Raw genomic sequence first — 21,240 nt, forward strand, 5'->3', positions numbered from 1 at the left:
GCTTGGTGAGGTGCTAATTAGATGTATGTGCCTCTGGCCACATCACCTGGCCTGCTCATCTGCTGGCTTACCCCGAGTCTCTAGGGTGGCATCTGACATTCCACATCTTCCAGCAGCAGCAGTCACCTGGTGGTTTTCTTCTGCAAGTTCCTGATAGATAAAATTCAGCCTTCTGCATGGCTCATGATCTGGAGAATTAAAAACATTGCAGGGCAATACTTTCTGCCACTGAATATTTAGGTGTCTTCTCACTTTTCTCTTTGGAAATTCATTTTGCTTCAGGGCCAGGCACTTGATGAGCATTAGCCTCTGAATCTGGAGCAACCTGAAGAGAAGTGATTTTTAGGTTAAAATTTTCAAGTATTTCCTTTTTTCCAGGCATGTGATTATAGCATGGATTTACTTGGGTGCAGAATGTGGTAACACATTGAATAGGGGCAGGGAGGCTGGCAGATCAACTACTGAAATAGATTTATTTTTTAAAATGTATTTATTTTCTAAAATATGACATAAAGTGAAATACACACCTAGAACTATTGTTGAGTAGATTTACTGACAGTTCATCAGGATGATTCTGCCATTCCTGGCATTGCTGAAACTCACACCCTTTGTTCCTTCTGTTCAGATACACGAGGACAGATAAATGCAGCATCCCTGGCAGAGCAGGCAGGATACCTTAGCATCTTTCAGTGGCTCAAGCACAGAGGGTTTTTTTTTCAGCAGTCATTGATTCCTGTCCAGAAAAACACCAACTGGTTGAGACAAATGTCCTTGTAATAAGAGAAAAAATGTTTGCAAATTGAGAGTAGAATGAAAGACTTGATGAAAAGACTGTGTTCTTATATGGAGGAATGTAATGGGAATCTTAGTGAAGGAGCCTGTAGAGGCAGAATGGCATTGCCATTTAGGTTGTGTGTTCTTAATGATGGTGAAAAGATTAACATGTTGAGAAATAATTAATTAGTATGCAATAATCCCATCTCTCTCCAGACTGATGGATGTACTCACTTTCCCACGTGTTTCCTCTTCTGTTTCATTTTAGCACTGGCTAATACTCAACGTTCCTGCATGTGTGGGCTTTACAAATTAATTTTAACTCCCTAAGTTGAGCCTTTGCAAGGAGTTGAAGGCGTTGAGACAGGCAATTCTGACTGTCCAACCCAAAAACCCAAATTCCTCTGGGTATTTGTGAAGTGTTTCAGATCTGACAGCCACACACTTGTGTTTTGCTGTTTTGCTCTGTAGCTCCTGATTTGAGTCCAAGCTCTATTGCAGAGCAGTGCATTGGCACACTTTGCCTTGGCATTGAGCCCAGAGCTTTCTTGCCTAAAGGCTGCTCTGACTGAAGGTTGAATAAAGCCCTCTCAGGGCATTCTAGAGACACTGCCTACCATAAACATCTTGGACATGGCAAGATAGGAAATTTTGACTTGTTCAGGATTGATGTAGATACCTGCAAGCATCTGCAGTGTCTCTGAGAAATGATTGTCCTGCTTGCAGCTAAGCTAACCTCAATTGTTCTTTTCATTAATTTGAATTAAAACTCTTGAGAACAAGGATTATCATCTTAATTGTTTCGGTGTAGTCCTAGAACAGTGGGATTTTAATCCAGGATAAACAGTCATGAAGCTCTGCTTTTATGAGAGTAACTGAGTGTGTGTTGGGTGATGCTGTTCTCCTTCCTCTTCTGTACTGGCCTCACGAGTAACCTGTGTGCTTCTTTTGTTTCCTGTAAGGTCTGGTACGGTCCGGAGGTCCAGCAGTACAAGTCCTCTTGGTTTTCCCAAAACTGGTGCTTCCCCTCCTTATCCTGGAGAGCATGGATCCGTGCCCAGCACTAAAAAGCTCTCCTTTGGTGGTGCCAAGCCCTTCATGCCATCACCACAAGGTAAGATGTCAGCTGGCACATTGCTGTCCTAATAAAATCATTTGCCTCTTTCCTGTAAAGAAGGAGGTTTTGACCAGTTGTAGCTGCCAGGTCATAGAGAGTTGAGATTGTTGTGTTCCCCTGTGGTTCTTCTCCACAGATGATTTGACAAGTGTTTTGACCTCAGTGAAACAGAGAGAAAAATAACTGTTAGCCCCAGGAGAGGCAAGCTTTGTTTTGGTGCCTGCATCAAACATTTTGCTGCCCTCAGAAGAGGGTGTCTGTAAGTGCAAAGTGTCTTTTTACTGGCTCGGGTTGGGGTGAGAACAAATGTAAGCCAATTATTGCCAAAGCAAAATTCTGACCAGCTTTGAAAGGGCTTGAACTTCCAGACTGAAAAGTTTCAGCTGAATGTTGGTAACCTGATCTAGATGCTAACAATCATTTCAAGTGGAAAGAGACAAGAGAAACCCCAATGTGCAATGGATGCAATTTGCTGTTTTCTGTAAAAGAACACGCTGATATAATGAGTTGTTCTATATCCCTGGTGTCTCCAATCCTGTATTTTTTAGTCCTTGCTGATGGGGAAATACAGAATATTCATATTCTATTCCTCTGAACTAATATCACTGTAAAGTCAGACTAAAACTTGCTAAAATAATACCAGGCAGAGGTTTTTTTTACCTCCTTTTACAGGAGTTGAGGATCCTCTCACCACACAGCTAGGGCTGAGAAGATGGAAGAGATAACTGGCATCTTTCTCTAAACAGGTGGTGCATGGTGCTGTTCTTGCCCATGAAAACTTCATATTGAATTAACCTATTTTTATTTCATTTCTTCACAGTTGGAACAATCCCAGAGCAGCCCAGCCAGACTGTTATCCCATCTTCTCTTGGAGCAGAAGTGAGAAGCCGTGTTCCTGCTGCTGGTGCGTTGGTCATTGCCTTCCTTTGTTATTCCTATGGATAAAGGCAGAACTGTCTCAGGGCATTCTAGGTTGGGTTGGTTGCTTCAGCAGCTTCTCTGGATGTTTGGCCAGCCAGGATCTTGGTGTGCTGGTGGGAGTTGGGGTTGATCCATTCACATCCCCTCAGCCAGCATCTTCCAGTTCTGACAGACCCCGTGTCACAAAAACTCAGATTTGGGACATGGAAACCAGTGGATTGAGTGAAGGAAAAGTATCTCAAAAACCTCCAACACCCCCTCTGCCAAGAGGCCTGCTGATGTGTAGTTTCCTTACTGCTGAGCTCTGACAGTCAGGGTCTGTGTCTTTGAATGGGTGACAATGAAAGAAAGAAGCTGCACTTTTATTTCCCAGTTGTTCATATCCCATCCTCCCACAGACTCGAAACATGACCAGGCCTAGCAGTGCTGTGGCTCTTCTCAGTACCATGCTCAGGCATAGAAAGTTTTGATCTGCAATCAAAGTTTGAGCTGTAGGTCCTGGGATCAGGCTGTCTCTCTGTGTTAGAAGCAGCAGTGATGTGGTTTGTCACTCTGTGCCCTCCAGGTTCCTTGGCACCCGAACAGTCTCCTCGAGGGATGGGCTCCCGGCTCCACAGTGCTCCCAACCTGTCGGATTTGCGTTCCTGCAGGCAGAAGATAACCAAGCAGCACTCTGATCCTCTTGTTGCTCACTTTGGTCATACCCCAGTCAGCCAGCCTCTGCAGATCCATGGCTTGCAGCACTGCCGGCAGCTCCGATCCTCACCAAAGCTCTCTGAGTTCATGCAGAGAAGTCCTTTGCCAACAATAATGGGCTCCCCTACAAAGGTATGCCCAGGAGTCTGCTTTTGGACCTCTCACAGCTTGATCTTCTGGGTGATTTGGGGATGAGCTGCTGCAGGAGCAGATAACTCTGACCTGGATTTATCAGCATTGGCTCCTATCCTGTGAGGGCTGTGCAGTGATCTGAAACGGGGTGATGTCCTACTTACCGTGGGCAGCTCTGCCCTGGCAGCAGCTGAGCAGAGCCCAGCCTTGGGAGCAGGCAGGGGAAGGAGCTGCCCAATGGCCAGAGCATCCAGCCCGTGGGGACACGGTGACTCGGCTGTGACACAAGCGTGTGTCCAGCAGGAATCCCCAGCAGAGCCAGCAGCCTGTGACAGCCCTGTGCCTCATGGGGAGCAGGCACTGTGACAGCATTTCCTCTGCTTACAAAATTCTCAGCAGTTTGTTGTCCTTTTGTTTTAGCCTTTCTAATTTCAGGCAGGTTGTTAAACAGTTTAATTTTGATAAACAAATGGAGACCAAGAGGAACCTTTCTCCTTCATTTTAAATATGGATCTCTGTTCTATCTATTCTTCTTAGGCTGTGTCCCCATTTGAATTTCCCAAAACCCCAAGTTCCCAGAATCTCCTCACCCTGTTGGCCCATCAGGGGGTCATGATGACTCCAACACGGAACAAGACCTTGCCAGATCTGAAGGAGATGGGTCATTTCCACTGCCAGCAAACTGGGTTGGGATTGAGGCCTGTGGAAGAGATCAAGGGCAGGTGAGCTGCAGTCTGCTTCATTCCTCAATAAAGGACAGATGGGGCAAATTCCAAACCCCAGCTGATGCTGAAGTTGTAGCGAGACATCTGTAAACATTGTGTAGTTATGTGCTAGCACCTTTGGATTGCAAACAGGTATGGTGCAGACTTTAAAAGTCTTCCTCTAAAAGGAGAGGCCATGGCCTGTATTTTTTAAAATGAAAGCGTGTCTGCAGCTTCACACCATGTTTAGTGTGTAGAGTTTCATCAAGTGGGGATGCAGGACTCTGTTACCAGACAAGCATTGCTCAGATGCTTGGCTTGCTCTCTGTGGGGCCTGTCATGGAGGAGAAGCTGTTCTGGGTGTTCCTCCTCCATCAAACAGTGGCACAGGTCTTGAGAAGAGACATCTGTTGGAAAGCCAGGTGCTGCCTGTCATGAGCATTGCAGGGTACAGAGTCACTCAGGTGCTGCTGTTGAGCTTTTCTTACATTCCTCTCTGCACACTGCAGCTTTCCCCAGTGTCCTGGAGGAGTGCTCTGATGTTAATTTCCATTATTTTCAACAAAACCAAATTGTGTTGTATTAATGTAGTGAGGACTTGCATTACTGCAGTTAGTCATGATAGTTTTGTGCTTTCTACAAGTAGCAGGAGGTGCTTCAGATGGTCTGTTGAAAGAGTGGTTTTTTCAGCTCCAGACTGTTTACTGTGTAGTGTTAAGTGGTTGTGGACCAGGAATAGCACAAAGAAGTGAAGTTAGCTGACACCTTGCACTTGTTGACTTTCAGCATCATGTTGTATGTACTCTTTTTAGATCTCTGAGCACAGGCAGGCTCACTGACCTGCTTCTGAAGGCAGCCTTTGGGGCACAGATCTCGGAAGCTGGCAGCAGCGACAGCCTGAACAATGAGAAGCCAATGGAAATCGCAGGTAGGTGGGGAGGCCAGGCAGATATGGCAGGATGTCCTGGGTTGGGATTTGCCTACACCCCTCCTGCAAATGGGAGGCTGCTTTGCTGGTGGCTCTTGGCACAGGAAGCGAGTGCCATGTGTGAGGAGTGCAGTGGTGTTTGCTTTCCCCTGCTCTGTGGGCTGTGTGTGCTGTGTAACTCTTGGATAGTGGTGTGATTTTTGTAGGCAGGGCTTCCTCTTTTGGCCCCTTGTGAGTGTGATAACCTGTGGAGGTGGTGGCTTGGTGCCAGGCGGCTGGAGTGTGAATGGCTCTGCAGGGGTGGGTGTTCTGGGCATGCAGGCCAGGCAGCGAGGAGCGACAGCAGCTGCAGCAGTGGCTGGCGCTGCCCAGGCTCTGTCCTGTGGCCCGTGGTGCTGGGGACGCCTCACTGGCCTGTGCTGGTACCCACTGAGTCCCAGGAGAGGGTGCAGGAGCACACCCGCTGGGCGAGGCACCCGTGCTCTGAGTAACCTTCCTGTAATGCCGGTCTGCACCTCTCAACTGTCTCCCCAGCTCCCTCAGGTGCTTACGGAGGGACCCTGCACTCTGGTGCCCGGGCTGGGGGCTCTGCCAGCCCATCCCCAGTGATTTTTACTGTCGGATCCCCTCCCAGTGGAACAACCCCCCCACAGACCACGAGGACCAGGATGTTTTCAGGTAAAGGGCCATACCTACCTGCCTGTTCCAGAGGGAATGCCTGGGGACAGAGAGATGTGTTGCATTCCTTGCTGCAGGGCACTGGTGATGGAGAAGGCTGCTCAGAGCAATCTGTAGAGCTCAGTGTCTCAGCACCTTTGAGGTTCTAGTGCTGACTCCTGCCAATCCCAGTTGTTGCTGCTAACTGTTTGCACTGGCATTAGTGCCAGAGTGATTTTCCGGTACTGTAAGAGACAGGCAAACTTCTTTATTGCTCTCTGCTTCAGGAATAGTGCTGCAGCTGTTCACAGAACCACTGTTGCTGAGAGGTCAACAAATGTAAAGAACTGTGTTGTGTTCTGATTGTTCTCCCTGTGGGTTTTGGATGAGCTATAAAAGATGAGCATGACTATTTGTGCCCAACAATTTCAGTGCACAAGGAACATTGGGAAAGGGCCAGGAGGGCTCTGTGTGCAAAACTGTTAGAGGTGTTACTTATGCTCTGAGCTGCTTAGGTAGGAGATGGGGAGATGCACTCCTGCGTGACAGATACTCCCTGTATAACACACCAGTGCTCTGGCCTCATCAGCCAGCAGCTGAGGCTGTGGTAATTGGCCCTTTTGGGATAGAATGTCTGGGAGTTGGAGTCTGTGTTTGGTTTAAGAAAATATTTGGATGCATTTTGATTTGCATATTTGGCTGGGTTTTTTTTTTGTCTTGGCCGTTCCTCATCTGAATGTACTCGACTCTGTTGTTCTCAATTACTGCAGAGAAAGTTTGGATGTGACCATCAATAAGCTGCTTGACTGGGATGGGGCTTGGTTCTTGTGTTAAACTTGCATTTCCATCTTAACTAAAACCACTTGTGTCTTTGATTGCCTGGCAGATTGGAACCACAATTTTTTCTTTGTCTCATTTATTTGGAGAGTGTGCTTTAAGACTCTTAAAAAAACTGTGTGAGGGGTCTGTAGCACAGTGGGGTTACTGGCTACAGCCTCCAGCTACTACTGCAATGTGATGGATAGAAGATTCAGACTTCCTGTGTTGCTTTTCAGGAGTAAAAGCAATCTGAAAGCAGATCCAAGCACCAGATTACAGCAGGTTGATACTGAGGTGCTCAAGGGTCTGCCCAACAGTCAGGATGTCAGCTGGGATAGGAGGCTGTTCAAAGTGAACCTGCAGCACACACAGTATTAGGTCAGGGTGACCAAAGCAATGCTGCAGGACAAGGTTTTTTATTAGGCCTGTGCAAGAACTCCTCATGTTATAGTTAATGCACAAAGTTAATGGTGAAAAAGGGAGATTTGCAAGTTGGATCTTCTCACCCCAAGTACTTGGACAAGCCATGAGTAAGGACAGTACTAAAGGCAGAGCGTTTCTGTGAGTCATCCTAACAATTTCTGCAAACAGCCTCTTGGAATTACAGGGCATCCAGAATGTGTTGTAGGTCCTCTCCTGTCTCTGAGGGAACTGGAAATACTCTGCCTGTCTTTGATGATCCACTTAGCTTTGAAGCATTGCTGCCAACATGGAGAGAGCTTTGGAGAGGAAAAGAGGCTGTGCCTCTCTGCAGATCAGTTGTGCATTATTATATTGCTGAACCTTTTGAAGACAGGGTAGGGCAGTAAATTAAACTTGTTGGAAGAGAAACATCTTCCTCCAAAGGACCAGTGAGAGTGGAGAATACCACCTGGGTAGAGTTAGCAGTGTTGGAGCTGGTATTGGCATCCCCCATTAGACAGAATGTTTCCCTCTGTGGCAGTGTGCCAGGGGTAGGAAAGCCTCTGGAAGTGGTGAATGTATTGTGAATACTCTGAGACAAAATCTCCTTAGAAGGGGAAAAGCTGATGGGGAGGGAATTGTCTGATGGACACCATACCTACAGGGTCTCCAGAACCCTGGGGTTAGGGTTTTGACTCAGCTGGTCACTCATTCTCTGCCCAGCCTCTTATTTGTAAAGAGGGGAAAGCAAAAATGCAGGGCTTTTAATGGAAAACTCTTCTGGCTTGCATACAGGATGTTCTAGAACCATCACTTATCAGAGTGCTCATTCAGTAATAGCAAAAAGGCAGGGAGCCACAGTTCAAACTGTGCTGCTCCATGGTGGGGAAGAGGGCTATGATAGTGTATGATAAAGATCAGCCCAATTCAGAAAGGATTTAGTCAAATTCAGTAAGGGTTTAGCCAAAAAAAGGGAAAATAATTTCTTCTGAATTGTCTCTGTAAATTATCATCCTTCTGGAAGGTGCTTTAAATCTGCCTGAGCTTGTAAGCTGGTCTCCCTGGGTCACTAAGGAGCTTATGGTGGGGAGTGGTTGTTCTGCACCCAGAGTCCTTGCATCTTCCTCCAAAGTACCTCTTGCTGGCTCCTGTCAGATCCAGGATTGTGAATCCTACAGAATTCTGTCTCTTGCATGAGGAGTGTCTACCTGGCCTGCTATTAATAGCTCCACTTAATTCCTTTGTTTGTTTTTCTTCACAGTGGGGTCTTCCAGCTCTCTCAGTTCTGGAGGCTCCTTCAGCGGGAGGCACTTGGCAGTGGGAGCTGCTGGGGAGGCTCTGGAGGGCCCCTCCAGTCTCCGGTACACTTTTGCTGATCCCATCACTGCCAACCTGGAAGGTGCTGTTACATTTGAGGCACCAGAGCTGCCAGAAGAAACACTCATGGAGGTGGGTATATCCCAGGGGCAAAGGACAGGGAATAAAAGTAAAGCAAATCCAGACAACTCCGTGCTTTGCTTCCTAAGGTGGAGCAAACAAGGCAGCAAGTTCCAAGAGAGCAAGGCCAGTGAAGTGTTAAGAAAGCCCAGGGCATATTTAGCACCAAGCCCTTTAGTCCATGTAACAGCTCATGACTGGGGTTAAAATTCCCAATTTCCAAAGCTGAAATCACAGGTTGGAAGATCAGTTATCCAAGGCATTCTGTATTAAGGGCCTCTGAAGCAAACCTGCCTGCTTTGGGCCTCTCTTTTCAGAAAGGCTCAGCATTAGTACAGGCTGACCTGAGAACGTGACTAGCTCAGTGTGTCAGGTGCCTGCCTGGTGCACTTGGGGAGTCAGCAGTGATATGGTCTCCACTGAAAGGATCTGAAAACAACGTAAACCTGACACTTCTGTTCCTGCTGGGGGCATGGGGAACACCGTGTTCTCCACCAGAAGAGCTGAACCAGATTCTGGAGCTGAAAGGCTGCCAGGCTCCCCTTCTCTGCAGGCTGAAGCAGAGCAAATGCTGTTATAGCTGAGAGATATATTTGAAATGTAGGTCAGGCTGCCCATTTGTAGTGGAGGTGGGAGGCAGATTCAGTCACACTTTTGGCTCTGCTTGTGATGCTTCCTTGGGCTGTCTAGGACAGGAGAAGGCTCTTTGTGTCTGACACTTGCTGGTGCTGCTGAAAACCCCGAGACACCAAGAGAGATATGCACACATTGTTTTAAGGATGTGGGTTTGCTCTTCTACTTCAGATTTTGTTGAGCTCATTTTTTCTGTCAGTTCTGCATTGGATTGCATTTGTTGGCTTCATTACCTGTAAAGCCACAGGGCAAAGGCTTCCAGCAATGATGTGATGACAATAGCAGTCAGTTTAACTGAGCATCCTACCTGTGTGAACTGACAGGGGTTTGGGGCCCTGCCACCACTTCAGATGCTGGTCTGAAGAGAAGTGTCCTAAGGAAGTATCAGTTGTCCTTGGAATAGCACTCAGCTTCTCTGGCTGTAATGAGTCATTTGGCTTCAGTCGTTGTTTCTGCTGAGCACAGTAATCTGTTCACATGTCACAAAACCTTTACAGCAGATTTCAAGACCCTTTTGTGCTCTGTGGAGTTGGCCAGAATGCAAACCTGGAAGGTTTTCTGATTTCTGCTCATCTTTCAGGCACTGAAGTCTTACTGTTCAGGTGCCCTTGTTTATCTTGAGCAGTGCTGTTGCATTCGGATGGGTGGTTCTTCTGTCTTTTGTGAAAGTTTCTTTAGGTGCAGACAAGGCATACTGGAGGCTGGGGTTTAGTTTCTTTTGCAGTGCTCTAAAAACACAATACAGAGATGGCTACAGAGGACTTGTGATGGCAAATGAGGCCATAAATGCCAGCACAGATAGCAGAAGTTGACTGTAGGCAGAGGAAGGACTGTCTGTGGGTTAGAGATAATAGGCTGAGAGACCTGCAAGATCTCAGCAGTTTCCTGCTCTGCCACAAACTTCTTGTATGACTTGGTAATTACTTAATCTCCAAGTTCCTCCTCTGCTTTTAAAGAAAATTGAGGAAGATGGAGATAACACTTCCTCACCATACTGGACTGTCCAGGTAGCAAGGTAGTGGGAGGGAAAGATTCATGTTCCAGATAGTCAAAGCTGCCTGAGCAGCCAAGTGCCTGAGCCAGTGAAAGAAAGAAAGAGGCTCTCAGATCTTGAGCATGGGGGTTTTCTGGCAAATTCTTGTAGGAAACATCTTTACCACCTTTGAGAGAACTGAGCCAGTGAATCTTTGAAGACCAGGTTACCCACTTCTCAACAGAGAGTACAGACAATGAAGTTGGCATCTGACCCAGGCAGCAATTCACTTTGCAGACCCACAGGCATTCAGTTTTTCCACAAATACTAACTTCCCAGAACTGGTTGCAGTGACTTAAGCAATGCAGCTTCCCAGAAATGGGATAATCCCTTTTGATCTGTAATAGCAGAGGAAGAACTGCTCTGAAATGACCACAGCACTTGGTGTGAGCACTTCCCTCACCAGCTGGGCAGGAGTTGCAGATAAAAGGCTGTCCTTGCTGTCTCCTCAAAGAACCTCACCCAAGGCTCCCTGCACTGAACTGGGAGGGGATGAAGGCCAGGATGTAGGGTGGGAGACACTTTGTTAGTTTTTTGTGGTATAGGAGATTTTCACTCTCATGAAATCCATATTGGCATTGCTGTAGTAGGAGCAAGAGCTGGGCTTATGGTGCAGATGGTCTCTCCCCCTTCCTGGCTGACTTCTGAAAGAATCCCACAGAGCTGGGATGCTCCTTGGGAAGGGAGCTTGTAATTTTAGAGTAAATATCACCAGCTTCTCCACGGAGCTGTCTAGAAATTTCTGGCCTGGGCCTCTTGTTTGCTGCTGTTACTGTGGAAGAGGAACTGGGCCAGGCTGAGTTTGTCCCAAAGCAGAGGAGTAAGGGGGTGGTGAGGTTTCTGTGATCTGGAGTGGGTTGCTGGCACAGCTCAGGTGAGCAGCTGTCCCTGTAACCCCCCCTTGGCATCCCTTCAACAGCAAGAGCACACGGACATCCTGCGCAGCCTGCGCTTCACGCTGGCCTTCGTGCACTATGTGATGGAAATTGCTGCTCTGAAGGGCAGCTCCAGTGACATGAGCAGCTCGGTGACATCGGAGTACCAGCTCCAGGAGAGCGTGGTGGCCGACCAGATCAGCCTCCTGAGCCGGGAGTGGAGGTAAGGACGGGCAGAGCTGCCCAGCTCCCAGGGCTTCTGTCGCTCCCTCCCACCCCACACATCCTTATGTCCCCACAGTCCTTGGGGACACGGAGCTGCTGTCACACCGATCTGTCTGCTTTCTTTGCAGCTATGCAGAGCAGCTCGTGCTGTACCTGAAAGTGGCAGAACTTCTGTCCTCGGGGCTGCAGATGGCCATAGAGCAGATCAAAGCTGGCAAGCTGTGCCTCTCCTCCACCGTCAAGCAAGGTAAGGGACTGCAGCACTCATGGGGGAAAGGGCTCACCTGGAATGGAACTATTAAAAGTGTCACAGAGGATGTGGAGGGGGTGGAGTGAGTGTGAACCCCCCACCAGGGTGGTGGGGGCTCATTTGTGATTGCCCCCTTGTTCAGCTGGATCTTTATTCACACTGAGAGCGTTCCTCTCTTCTGACTTTATGGCTCAGAGCTATTGTTGTGCTCCTGTGAGACTCTTCAGCACTAATTGTAAGGGGGGGATGTATCTTATCTGATTCCTTGAATATCTGTCTTAGGTGCTAATGTGTACTTGATGTAAGCCCAGCTTAATTACACAGTGCATGTCCTAGGAGGTGCTTACTCAGCAAATAGAGACTTGTCCTGGCAGTGATGATTTTTCAAGTTGAAACAAAAACACAGGAAGTGAAGTACTGGTAATGCCAGTCACTTCTTTGCTGGTATTACAGCTTTACATTTGCTTCTGACTGGCTGTGGTGAGAGCTGGCTGTGAGTCAGTGATTACAAAAAATAATGTAAAAACTCCCATTGTAATACTCCTGAGGGAGCTTTTTGAAGCACTTGAAATACTTTGCCCACCAGCCACCTACTCCAGGAGCTTTGTCTTTGCAAGTATTTGTGCTGCTTTGGGATGGGGTGTAAAAAAATGGCAGTTAAATATGACGAGTGCCCATATGTTGTAGCAGGCAGTGTGGAGCAAAATACACCAGATTTAGCTACACATCTTCCACAAGTTCAGGCTAACAGGAAAGTTGTCATAACCCAAATAAATCACTTCTTTTCAGAGCAAATTGCAGCTTCTAGATTTGTAGTGTTGTGTGTCCTTCAGTGTGTGGGAACTGGGCAAGGCTGGCTTGTCTTGTTTCATGCAGTGTGGAGATTTTCAAATGTGTGTGTAGGAGTTAGTACTCATCAGATGTTGGTGGGAGTTTGTGTTCAGTACTCTGTGTAGATCATGCCATGTAGCTAGGGAGACTCAGCCTGTGGCATCCCTTGCAGTTGTGGATTGTTATTTAATCGCTCAGAGTCATATTTGATTCCTGATTCCCTATTCCATAACCTTCCCACACTGGCTGCTGTGGTTCAGGAGAGGAGGTGGCCTTTCACAGGCATCTGTGTCTTTTCCTAGTGGGACAGCAGAGTCCCAGGAGAGATTCCCTTGCCTAGTCAGTGCTGCTGATCCACGCTCCAAGAGCTCCCACGTGTGAGCCATGCACCCCTTCACAGCACATCATCACCCATCAAGTAGCAGAAGCTCTGTAGCTGCTGCTGCTGTGTGAGACACCCTGTACTATCAAACTGCTCCTGCCTTGTGACTGCTGAGGGAAACAAAAATAGACCCGGCCTCAGGTGAACCAGACGTGTAGGAGTTGCCATGTGCAGGCTTATAACTGGTGAAGGTGGCAAAGGAAATGAAAAAGAACCTCTTGGTGCAGGGCTTTTCTGCCAGTCTCTTGGCTTTAGCAGAACCCCGTTGTCTCCAGGTTATTCCTTTGGGGTCCTGCACGTGGGGATGGGGAGGCACAGGGAGAACTGGGAGTAGTGCCTAAAGCATTTCTTTCATTTACTGTAGTTGTGAAGAAGCTAAATGAGCTTTACAAATCCAGTGTATCCTCCTGCCACTGCCTCAACATGAGACTGCAGAGGTTCTTCTTGGACAAACAGAAGCTCATGGATCGGATCAACAGCATCACTGCAGAGAAGCTCATCTTCAGCTACGCTGTGCAAATGGTAAAAATCTCACAGTGCCTGGGACTGGGGTTAGCACAGAGCAGTGTTGGGCATGGTTCCTGCTGGTGGCCTTAGCAGGTGGTTCCCCTCTGGAGGCTGGGCAAGGGGGGGTGTCCAAGCAGCTGAGGGTCTGTGCTGGGAAAGCTGGATGTGCTCTGGGAGTAAGCTCTTGGCACTGGGTTGTTGCCCTCAGGTGCAGTCTGCAGCCCTGGATGAGATGTTCCACCACAGAGAGGACTGTGCACAGAGGTACCACAAGGCTCTGCTGCTAATGGAGGGGCTTCTGAACATCATCACTGAACAGGGGGACATAGAAAACATCAGTAAATGTGAGTATTAAGTGACTTTCTGGTTTTTCCCCAACTAGAGCATGTTGGCTTTTTAGCTGCATGGATCAGAAATTTCAGTTCCCAGAGCCATGTTTTTTTCCCTTTGGCTACATCTTGGTGGACACAGAAGAGCTTTCTTGGCTTGTTACAGCTCCTCACAGCATGGCCTCCTGGTTTTCCAACAGAAAAACTGTTAGAAATGCAGGTCCCTGTTCTGAGCCACATTTTGCAAGCTTCCCATGCAGAGCAGTAGCCAGCACTTTGTTAGAACTTTCAATGTGTGAAAGAACTTGCTGAAGGAAGTGGTTTGGCAGCAGCAGGGGCCTGGGGTTGGTTTCCAGCCAGAACCATCCCTTTCTACAGAGCACGTGGGAACGTGAACCTGCAGTGGCTGCAGGGCAGAGACAGCTGGTCAGCACAGCAAGGGCTCCTTCCAGCACATCTCTGAACCAGGACTGCTCACCTGCCTGCTTCCCCAGCCCTGAGCCTGGCTGGGAAGGCAGCAGATGCAAACTCTACTCATCAGCAAATGCTTGCTGTATCAATGAAAGCTGAGCTGTGACCTGCGTGCTGTCCTTGGGCCTCCTCTCCCAGGGAGTCTGCTGCTCTGAGCTGTCCCCTCTCCAGTGCTCTCCCTGTCCCCTGAGGGGTGTTACTCTCCATCAGGAGGGGAAAGGACTGACTCACTGCTCTGAGCACACCTTCCCTGTCCTTATGGCTGGGGTTTAATCACCTCTGTCACCTCACTGCGGGTGGTGGGAAGAGAGGATGGGGAATAAGCGTCATCTGTAGGAGCAGCTGGGTTTGGTCTGGGCTCTGCTCCACCACAGCCATCCCAGCCCACCTGCAGCAGTCCCAGAAGTGTCCCTGTGGCCACAGGGGGAGGCCACAGCTGACACACCATGTGCCTGTCCCCTCTGCTGGCCAGCCACTGCCTGCCTTGGGCCAGCATCCAGAGCACTGGACGGCTCGAGTGGTCCATGGAGAGCGAGCCCTTGGATAGGTAATGAGAGATCTCTGGCTCCCAGGCAGTCATTCAGTTAATTATCACCAACTTTCACAAGTGACAGCAGGCTCACTGAAGGAGAACAAAGGGCAATGGGCAGGTGGTGTGTAGTACCTGGAGGGTTAAGTGAATAGGGAATACTAAGTAATTTCTGTTCTACTGTTTCTTACCAAACCTAGATCCCATCTTTTGATCCAGAGATACAGTTAATGCATGCAATAGATTTCTTTTCCCAGTTGTTACCTTGGTATTGCAAGTTCCAGCTTCCTGATTGAGCTGTTCCCTGATAGGTAGCAGTGGGTGTGTGTTTCAGTTTAGAACTCAGGTCTGTGATTACATATTTCTGAAAAGTAAAATGATGAACCTAGAAATACAGCAAGTGTTCCTATGAGAGGCATGAATTCCACCAAACATAGAGCTTTTGAAAGATTCTTGGGCCAGCATGATGAGAACCTGGCGCTGATGATGCTGGATGGGCTCTCCCAGTGTAAGCCATGGTAAATGGCACTGGAGGCCTTGAGTTATTTTGCCTGCTGGCAAAAGCTGCTCCAATAACTAGATGTGAATAAATTTTTTCTCAAGGATGGTCATCCTTTGTAAAATCTTGATACCTCTGTCAGAACTGCCACCTCCCAGCTTTCATTGTCAAGTCTCTGACAGTTCAACCCTCTGACCTGTCCTTTCCCAGCAGGGTGTTTCTGGTCAGATCTTCACTGGCCTCATTGTTACCTGGTAATGATTCTCAAAGTTCTGCTTAGATGTGTTGAAATTCTACTGTCTGTTTTCCCTTTTTTGCTCAGTTTCCAGTGATGGTTTTTACATTGGCAGGAAAATGAGAAGCTGATTGCTTGTGCTGTTTTTTTTCCCCAGGTAAGCTGTGCATCGAGCGCAGGCTGTCAGCTCTGCTGTCGGGGTTCTGTGCCTGATTTCAGTGGTGTTGTCCTTCACGCACCTCACCCCAGCTGATCGCTTTATTCCCAGCAGCCTGTGCTGTGGTGGGAAACCATTCTGGCAGTAGGACACCTGGAGGATGGACTGCTCACTGTTCTGTTTTTGGACGTTATGGGAAGTTGTTCCACAGACTCAGATTCCTTTGTGGGGACGTGTGACTGCAGCAAGCACAAATACTTCCCTGCCTGAAGGCCTGGGAGAAGATATAGCTGATATGGAAAGGTCTCCCTCGTTGTCAGAGGGGGTGAAGGATAGAAGTCTGCTTCTTCCCAGCACTTTGAAGGATAAGACTGCTGCCTATCCCTCTTGCTTAAGAACAGGGTATTCCAGAGCTGTGTCCATTGCAGGCAATGGATCTGCTGAAACTGCTGGCTTCAGTTGATGTCCGAGTGTGTTGTTCAGACATAAAGGCCAGTCTGTGTACTTTGCCCTTTCCAGCTGAGAGCCAGGCATCTTCAAGCTCCCTGGCAACTGGAGGCTCCCCTCCACTCTCTCCTTTCTCCTTGTGTTTATGCCTTGGAGTGTTTGGAGACGAGGGAGTTGGCATTGTGAAGTAGCTTCCACCTCTACAGACTTGCTGAGGGAGGCAGAAGATGTGCAGCTGCTGGGAAGCTTGGAAATCTCATGGCTGCTGTGTGGGCTCCCTGTCTGCCTGCCTGGATGGGCAAACAATGCAGAGAAAGGGGCTGTGCAGGAAACAGGAGGGCAACAGAAAGCGTCACACTCCTATGTTCATAAGAAGCCAAAACGAATCCGTTCCTCCCTTGGTCCCCCGGCTCAGTGGGATCAATGTGAAAGACTCGTGGCTGTTGAGCTCATTCCTGCCTGGAGGAAGCACTAGCGCTGTCCTGCTTTCAGCTGTTGGCTCAATAACCCCTTCCCTGGAGCCCCCCAAACTGAAAACACTAGCTTTGTGAATCAAAGGAGCACTTTACACACTATGGGAACTTTGAGAAGTTGACTTTGCATCACACAACAACCCAGGAACATCACGACTGTTAGGAATGCTGTTCTTTTTATTCCTTTCCTTGCTTCCTGGTTGTTTTATTGCACTATGTGTGTGCGTATATTAATATGTATTCCTAAGAGTGAATATATATTGATATTGATATGGTTTGTGTGTAACTGTACGTATTTAACTGTACTGTATCTCGTGAGTGTGAGGCAAAGAGCACTGCAGAGTCTGTGCTGTCCCTCCTCCACACCAGGCAAAGCTGACTTGCAGTCTGGCAGTACCAAGATTTGGTTTTTATTTAAATGTTCTTTTAAGGACAGTCATTACAAAGCTCCCTGCTTTTTAAGAGCTGAAGAACAGGCGTGTTAAGATCCCACACACTTGGAAATGCATTTTTAAAGAAGTGTTATTTGCTGCTTTGTTTTTGTTTGTTGGGTTTGTTTGTTTTTTTTTTTTTTATAAAGAAATCTCTTAGCGTTCGGTTTTATGTTCAGCATTTCTTTCAAGGAGACTCTGTAGCCAAATGCGACTGCCGGTGCGAGTGGCTGGAGTTGTGGTTGAGGCTTCGGGTGCTGTGAGCATGTGTGTGAGAGGGGAGCTGCCTGCCTTCCATCTGTCTGTGAGAGCATGAGTGTGACGTTCCAGAGCCGTGGCAGTATTGTGGTAGTGCTGGGCAGAAAAGCATCTTTGAAAGCAACTCGAAACCTCAGGCTTAGTTTTTGGGGATCTAAAAATATTTTGCACATGGTGGTTAAGTCCTCATTGCTTTTTTTTCCTCTCAAGATTGGCACGTTCTGTGTGATACTTTACAAGGTTTTCAGGAGCAACTTCACAGGCTTTGGAGCTGGCACCGCATTTGGCAACATGGGTGTTTCTGTTCACAGAGCAGAAGTGCCAATAAAGAAATTAAAAAATATTTCCAATTGCCCTGACCAGGGAGGCTTAAGTGTAGCTTTCACAAATGCTTCAGTATTTGGCTCACAGTCTGCTGCTTCTGTGGCCGTTTGTGCTTGTGCCTGGGAAAAAAAGGAAATTTAAAAAAAAAAGAAGACAGCAACAACCAACCCCCCCAGCCTGTTGTGGACAGAAATGCCGAGGAGACCCAGACTGCTGCCGAAAGGCTTTGGCCAGCTGTGCAAAGGGCTACGCTGCAGCACGGGAGCACCAAGCCAGGAGTGACTCTGCAGTAGCGAGCCCTGCACCCCAGAGCCTCCGGCACAGCCCCCAGGGGCTCCTGGCCAGGAGAGGCCCAGCCCGGATCCACGTACGTCTCTGAGCCGTGTGTGTGGCAAGCTCAGCACTAACCTTCCAGCTGTACTTCATTACTTGAATGTATCGAAATCGTCCACATTCAATGTATACAAGTATATATTGCTCCAAAAAAAAAAGAAAAAAAATTGTGGTTTACAGACCTACAATCGATATATATGTATGTGTTTGTGTATATACATGCAAGGCTGTGTGTGTGTGTATGTGTGTGCATGGGTAGAGATACACACACAAACACAAACGTGTATATATATGGTTTTTTTTTCTCTCAATACTTGAAACTTAGCCACTGTGCTTGAATTAAAAAAAATAAAATAAAATAAAATAAAAACCCAACAAAAAACCCACACAAAATAACCCCAAAAGTAGGGGAGGAAAAAAAAAAGAAAAAAAAAAAGCAAAATCTGACAGGTGATTTATTTTGCCATCACTTTGGTGACTTTCTTTTTTATCTAACTGCATGTAGCGTGAAACCAACTTTTTTGGTGAAAAATATTTATTGCTTTGTAGACAATAAGGTATGCAAAAAAAAGGAAAAAAAAAAAAGAAACAAAACACCCCAAAAACCAACCCCCAACCATTGCTGAAGTTGCTAGTGTAGTCTACCTGCTATTGTCATGGCTTTGTTGCTGTTGCAGCGTTTGTGTCTGGCGTCTTTAATAGATTTCAAGAAACCTCAGTCTAATTACACGTACCTTCAGGTTTGTGAGAGCGTATGATGATGATGTTCTTTATAAGGTAATGCTTGATACTTTGTCAACATTTTTTATTTGTGTTTTGTGTGACTTTTTTTTTTGGCTTTAAACTGTACAACACCGATTCAAGACAATAAAATTGATTTGAAATTGTTAGTGGCCTGTTTTCAGTCCTTTATGATTCCAGTTCCTGTGGCATCTGAGCAAGGCCTTTATAATGGGTGTGGTTCTACTGGCCTCGACTTTTGGGCAAAAAAAGGGCTGTTTTCTGCCCCCTTATCATAGCAGGTGAAGCTTGGGGCAGAAAAGCCACCTTGCCTGAATCCACATGAAGCCTGTTTTTTCCACATGAACCCAGTTCCCTGAATTTGGGAAAGTTGAAGCCAAGTGCTGGGTGGGAGCTGTAGTTCCTGGCTTCACTGTCCATGTTACCTTGCTCTCCTCCTGCAGTGGTTAGGAACTGTCACAAGTTGATAGCAGACCCCTCCCCAGCCAGCTGGATGCTTAAATTCTATCCATATTTCAGTATTTGTAGGATTATACTGTCAGAATCATCAAGCTTGTTGCTGAACAAAAAAAGGGACTTGAAGTGTGATATCATGATAACATTTGGGTATTTTTAATTAAGATTAAATATTTTCCTGCTGTGTTTGTACACACTGCAGTTTTGGTTTTTGATCAAAGCAGGCACATGGCTTAGAATTCTCTTGCCCACGTAGCTTTGCAAAAAGTCACTCAGCATAACAAAAGGGACAGTGAGGATGCTGAAAGTATTGGTCCTGACTCAGGTGCAGGACAGGTCCCTGTTCTGTCTGGATTGGAATACTCTAGGAGGAAAATCTATGCCCTGCATCTGGGATGTAGGAGAGGTGCTGAATTAATTAATTCAGTCCTTCCATTCTTGCAGAAATTGCAGCAACACAGCTGTAAATTTTCAGAAGCCAAATGTTTAATTCCACCAAACATTTCCCAAAACTCCACTTGCTGAACTCTGTGTTGTTGCCCCGTGAGCATCACTGGGGAAAGTCCTGCCCACCAGGCCCTGTGCAATCAGCATCACCCCACAGTTATTGCACAGTGTTGTGTTTTTGTAAGAAAAAACATTATCTCAAAATCATCATTTACTGTGATCTGGAATTGTTGTTTTTTTATTTGCTCTGCCCTGTTTATAGCCTCTGTTTCCTGCCCCTGCCTTTCCCACCCCAGGGAGTTGCTCTGTGAGAACAGTCCTGCCTAGAAACGCTGGGCTCTTGTTGATGCTGACTCAGGCAGGGACAGTCGATCCTTTCTCCCTGCAGAGCTGCAGCTCCATCAGTGCTGGGGGCAACTCTGAGAAACTGCACTTCTGTGCGCTGAAAACCTCGTGGCACAACCTGGGCAAGACCCCACGGCAGCCCTTGGAAAGCTGGTCAGACTGAGTAATTACATATGCTGATGTTTCTTAAAGTTTGACAGCTCAGCAGACTTGGGTTTTGGGGTTTACTTTGTTTTTTTTATTTTGTTTTTTGTGGCTTTGGGGTTTTTTGGTTTTTTTTTTTAAACACTTTTCCCCTTATGTAGAAAACCCTTGTGTGTGTTTGTTCCCTACAGGATGGGATAGTAGTACAGAATATATCCATGTAAAAGCTTCTGATGCTGAGGGTAAGGGAGAGGGGTTTCTTTTGAAGACGCCCATGAAGAATTTCAGAGGTTCAGGTGAAAACACTGTAGCCAAATGAAAGATGGACCCTGTGTACCACATGCCTGTGTAGATAGAGAACTCTCTGCTGAATCCATAGGACTCTTTCACAGGCAGCAGAGCAGAGGGGGAAAGTGCTAGCTGGGAAAACTTCAACAACAGAAATACACAGTCTCTTCTAAAAGCACTGAACCATGGGACCTGGACAGTTCAAAAGCACCAGTGGAAATTGCACAACTTTCTGGATGTTGACTGTGACATCATGCTGCTGTTGATTCTAGGAGAAAACAAACCCAAGCAATTCTTTCAGGGCATTTGGCTTTGTTCCTGCATTTTATATTTAGTTGTTGGTAAGTACGTCAGCAAAAACACATTCATTCAACTTTGAAAGATCAGAAGTGACAGTGACATCAAGGAAACAGAAATGGGTGGGTGTGTGTTGCACCAAGGCCATGCAAAGATCAATTATTCCACTTTCCAGATCTTTTAAAGCTTTATTTCATGAGGAGTTAACTCCTTCACAGCATGTTTGAGCTCTCTGGTGTTTAATTGGGGTTGGCTTCCCTGCAGTGGCCCACTGTGCCTGGTCACCTCACACTCCAGGGAGGGGAAGGGTTGTGTGCAAGGAGACAATACCCTGGCATAGCTCTGCAGGGCAGGAGCTAATGCTCTCCAGAGAAATCCTAGCAGTTGGATTTATTTAGCTTTATTTCCATAAATGTAGCAGTAAGCATGGGTGCCATTCCCTGCGTGAGGAATGGCACGTAGTGCAGGGATGCAAACTTCCCTGGGACATTTCTTTCTAAAAACAGCGTTTTTAGGGACAATAGAGTCAGAACCACCCCCCCTCCTGGGAGATGGAACCTGGCAAGGGATTTGAGTGCTTTTAGAAAGCATGTTAAATAGCGTATTTCTAAGGAGGAGCTGAAGCATATGTCAAACACAGGCTTCCCTTTACCATGGACAGAGGGTAACCAAGTTCCCGAATCTGCACAATTTTTCTTCATGTTTCCAGCTAG

At 47.1% G+C, this 21,240-nt stretch overlaps 1 protein-coding gene across 4 annotated transcripts in view; it reads left to right on the plus strand.

Annotated features, from left to right (window-relative positions):
- Nucleotides 1-18,699, plus strand: part of ULK1 (unc-51 like autophagy activating kinase 1) — a 77,562-nt gene extending 58,863 nt beyond the window's left edge. For 3 of the 4 annotated variants that reach the window (XM_058851476.1, XM_058851475.1, XM_058851478.1), the window contains exons 18-29: nucleotides 1,737-1,888; nucleotides 2,712-2,795; nucleotides 3,378-3,640; nucleotides 4,178-4,362; nucleotides 5,157-5,272; nucleotides 5,807-5,950; nucleotides 8,412-8,599; nucleotides 11,173-11,351; nucleotides 11,482-11,600; nucleotides 13,181-13,338; nucleotides 13,532-13,667; nucleotides 15,544-18,699. In XM_058851476.1, coding sequence (XP_058707459.1) covers nucleotides 1,737-1,888; nucleotides 2,712-2,795; nucleotides 3,378-3,640; nucleotides 4,178-4,362; nucleotides 5,157-5,272; nucleotides 5,807-5,950; nucleotides 8,412-8,599; nucleotides 11,173-11,351; nucleotides 11,482-11,600; nucleotides 13,181-13,338; nucleotides 13,532-13,667; nucleotides 15,544-15,599 — 1,780 coding nt within the window. In that variant the 3' untranslated portion in view covers nucleotides 15,600-18,699. The remainder of the gene's footprint in view (nucleotides 1-1,736; nucleotides 1,889-2,711; nucleotides 2,796-3,377; nucleotides 3,641-4,177; nucleotides 4,363-5,156; nucleotides 5,273-5,806; nucleotides 5,951-8,411; nucleotides 8,600-11,172; nucleotides 11,352-11,481; nucleotides 11,601-13,180; nucleotides 13,339-13,531; nucleotides 13,668-15,543) is intronic. The other variant, XM_058851477.1, reaches the window with a different exon arrangement.
- The last annotated feature ends 2,541 nt before the right edge of the window (nucleotides 18,700-21,240 follow it).

This window comes from Poecile atricapillus, chromosome 16 (genome assembly GCF_030490865.1).
Source record: "Poecile atricapillus isolate bPoeAtr1 chromosome 16, bPoeAtr1.hap1, whole genome shotgun sequence".
Classification (NCBI taxonomy): Eukaryota; Metazoa; Chordata; class Aves; order Passeriformes; family Paridae; genus Poecile; species Poecile atricapillus.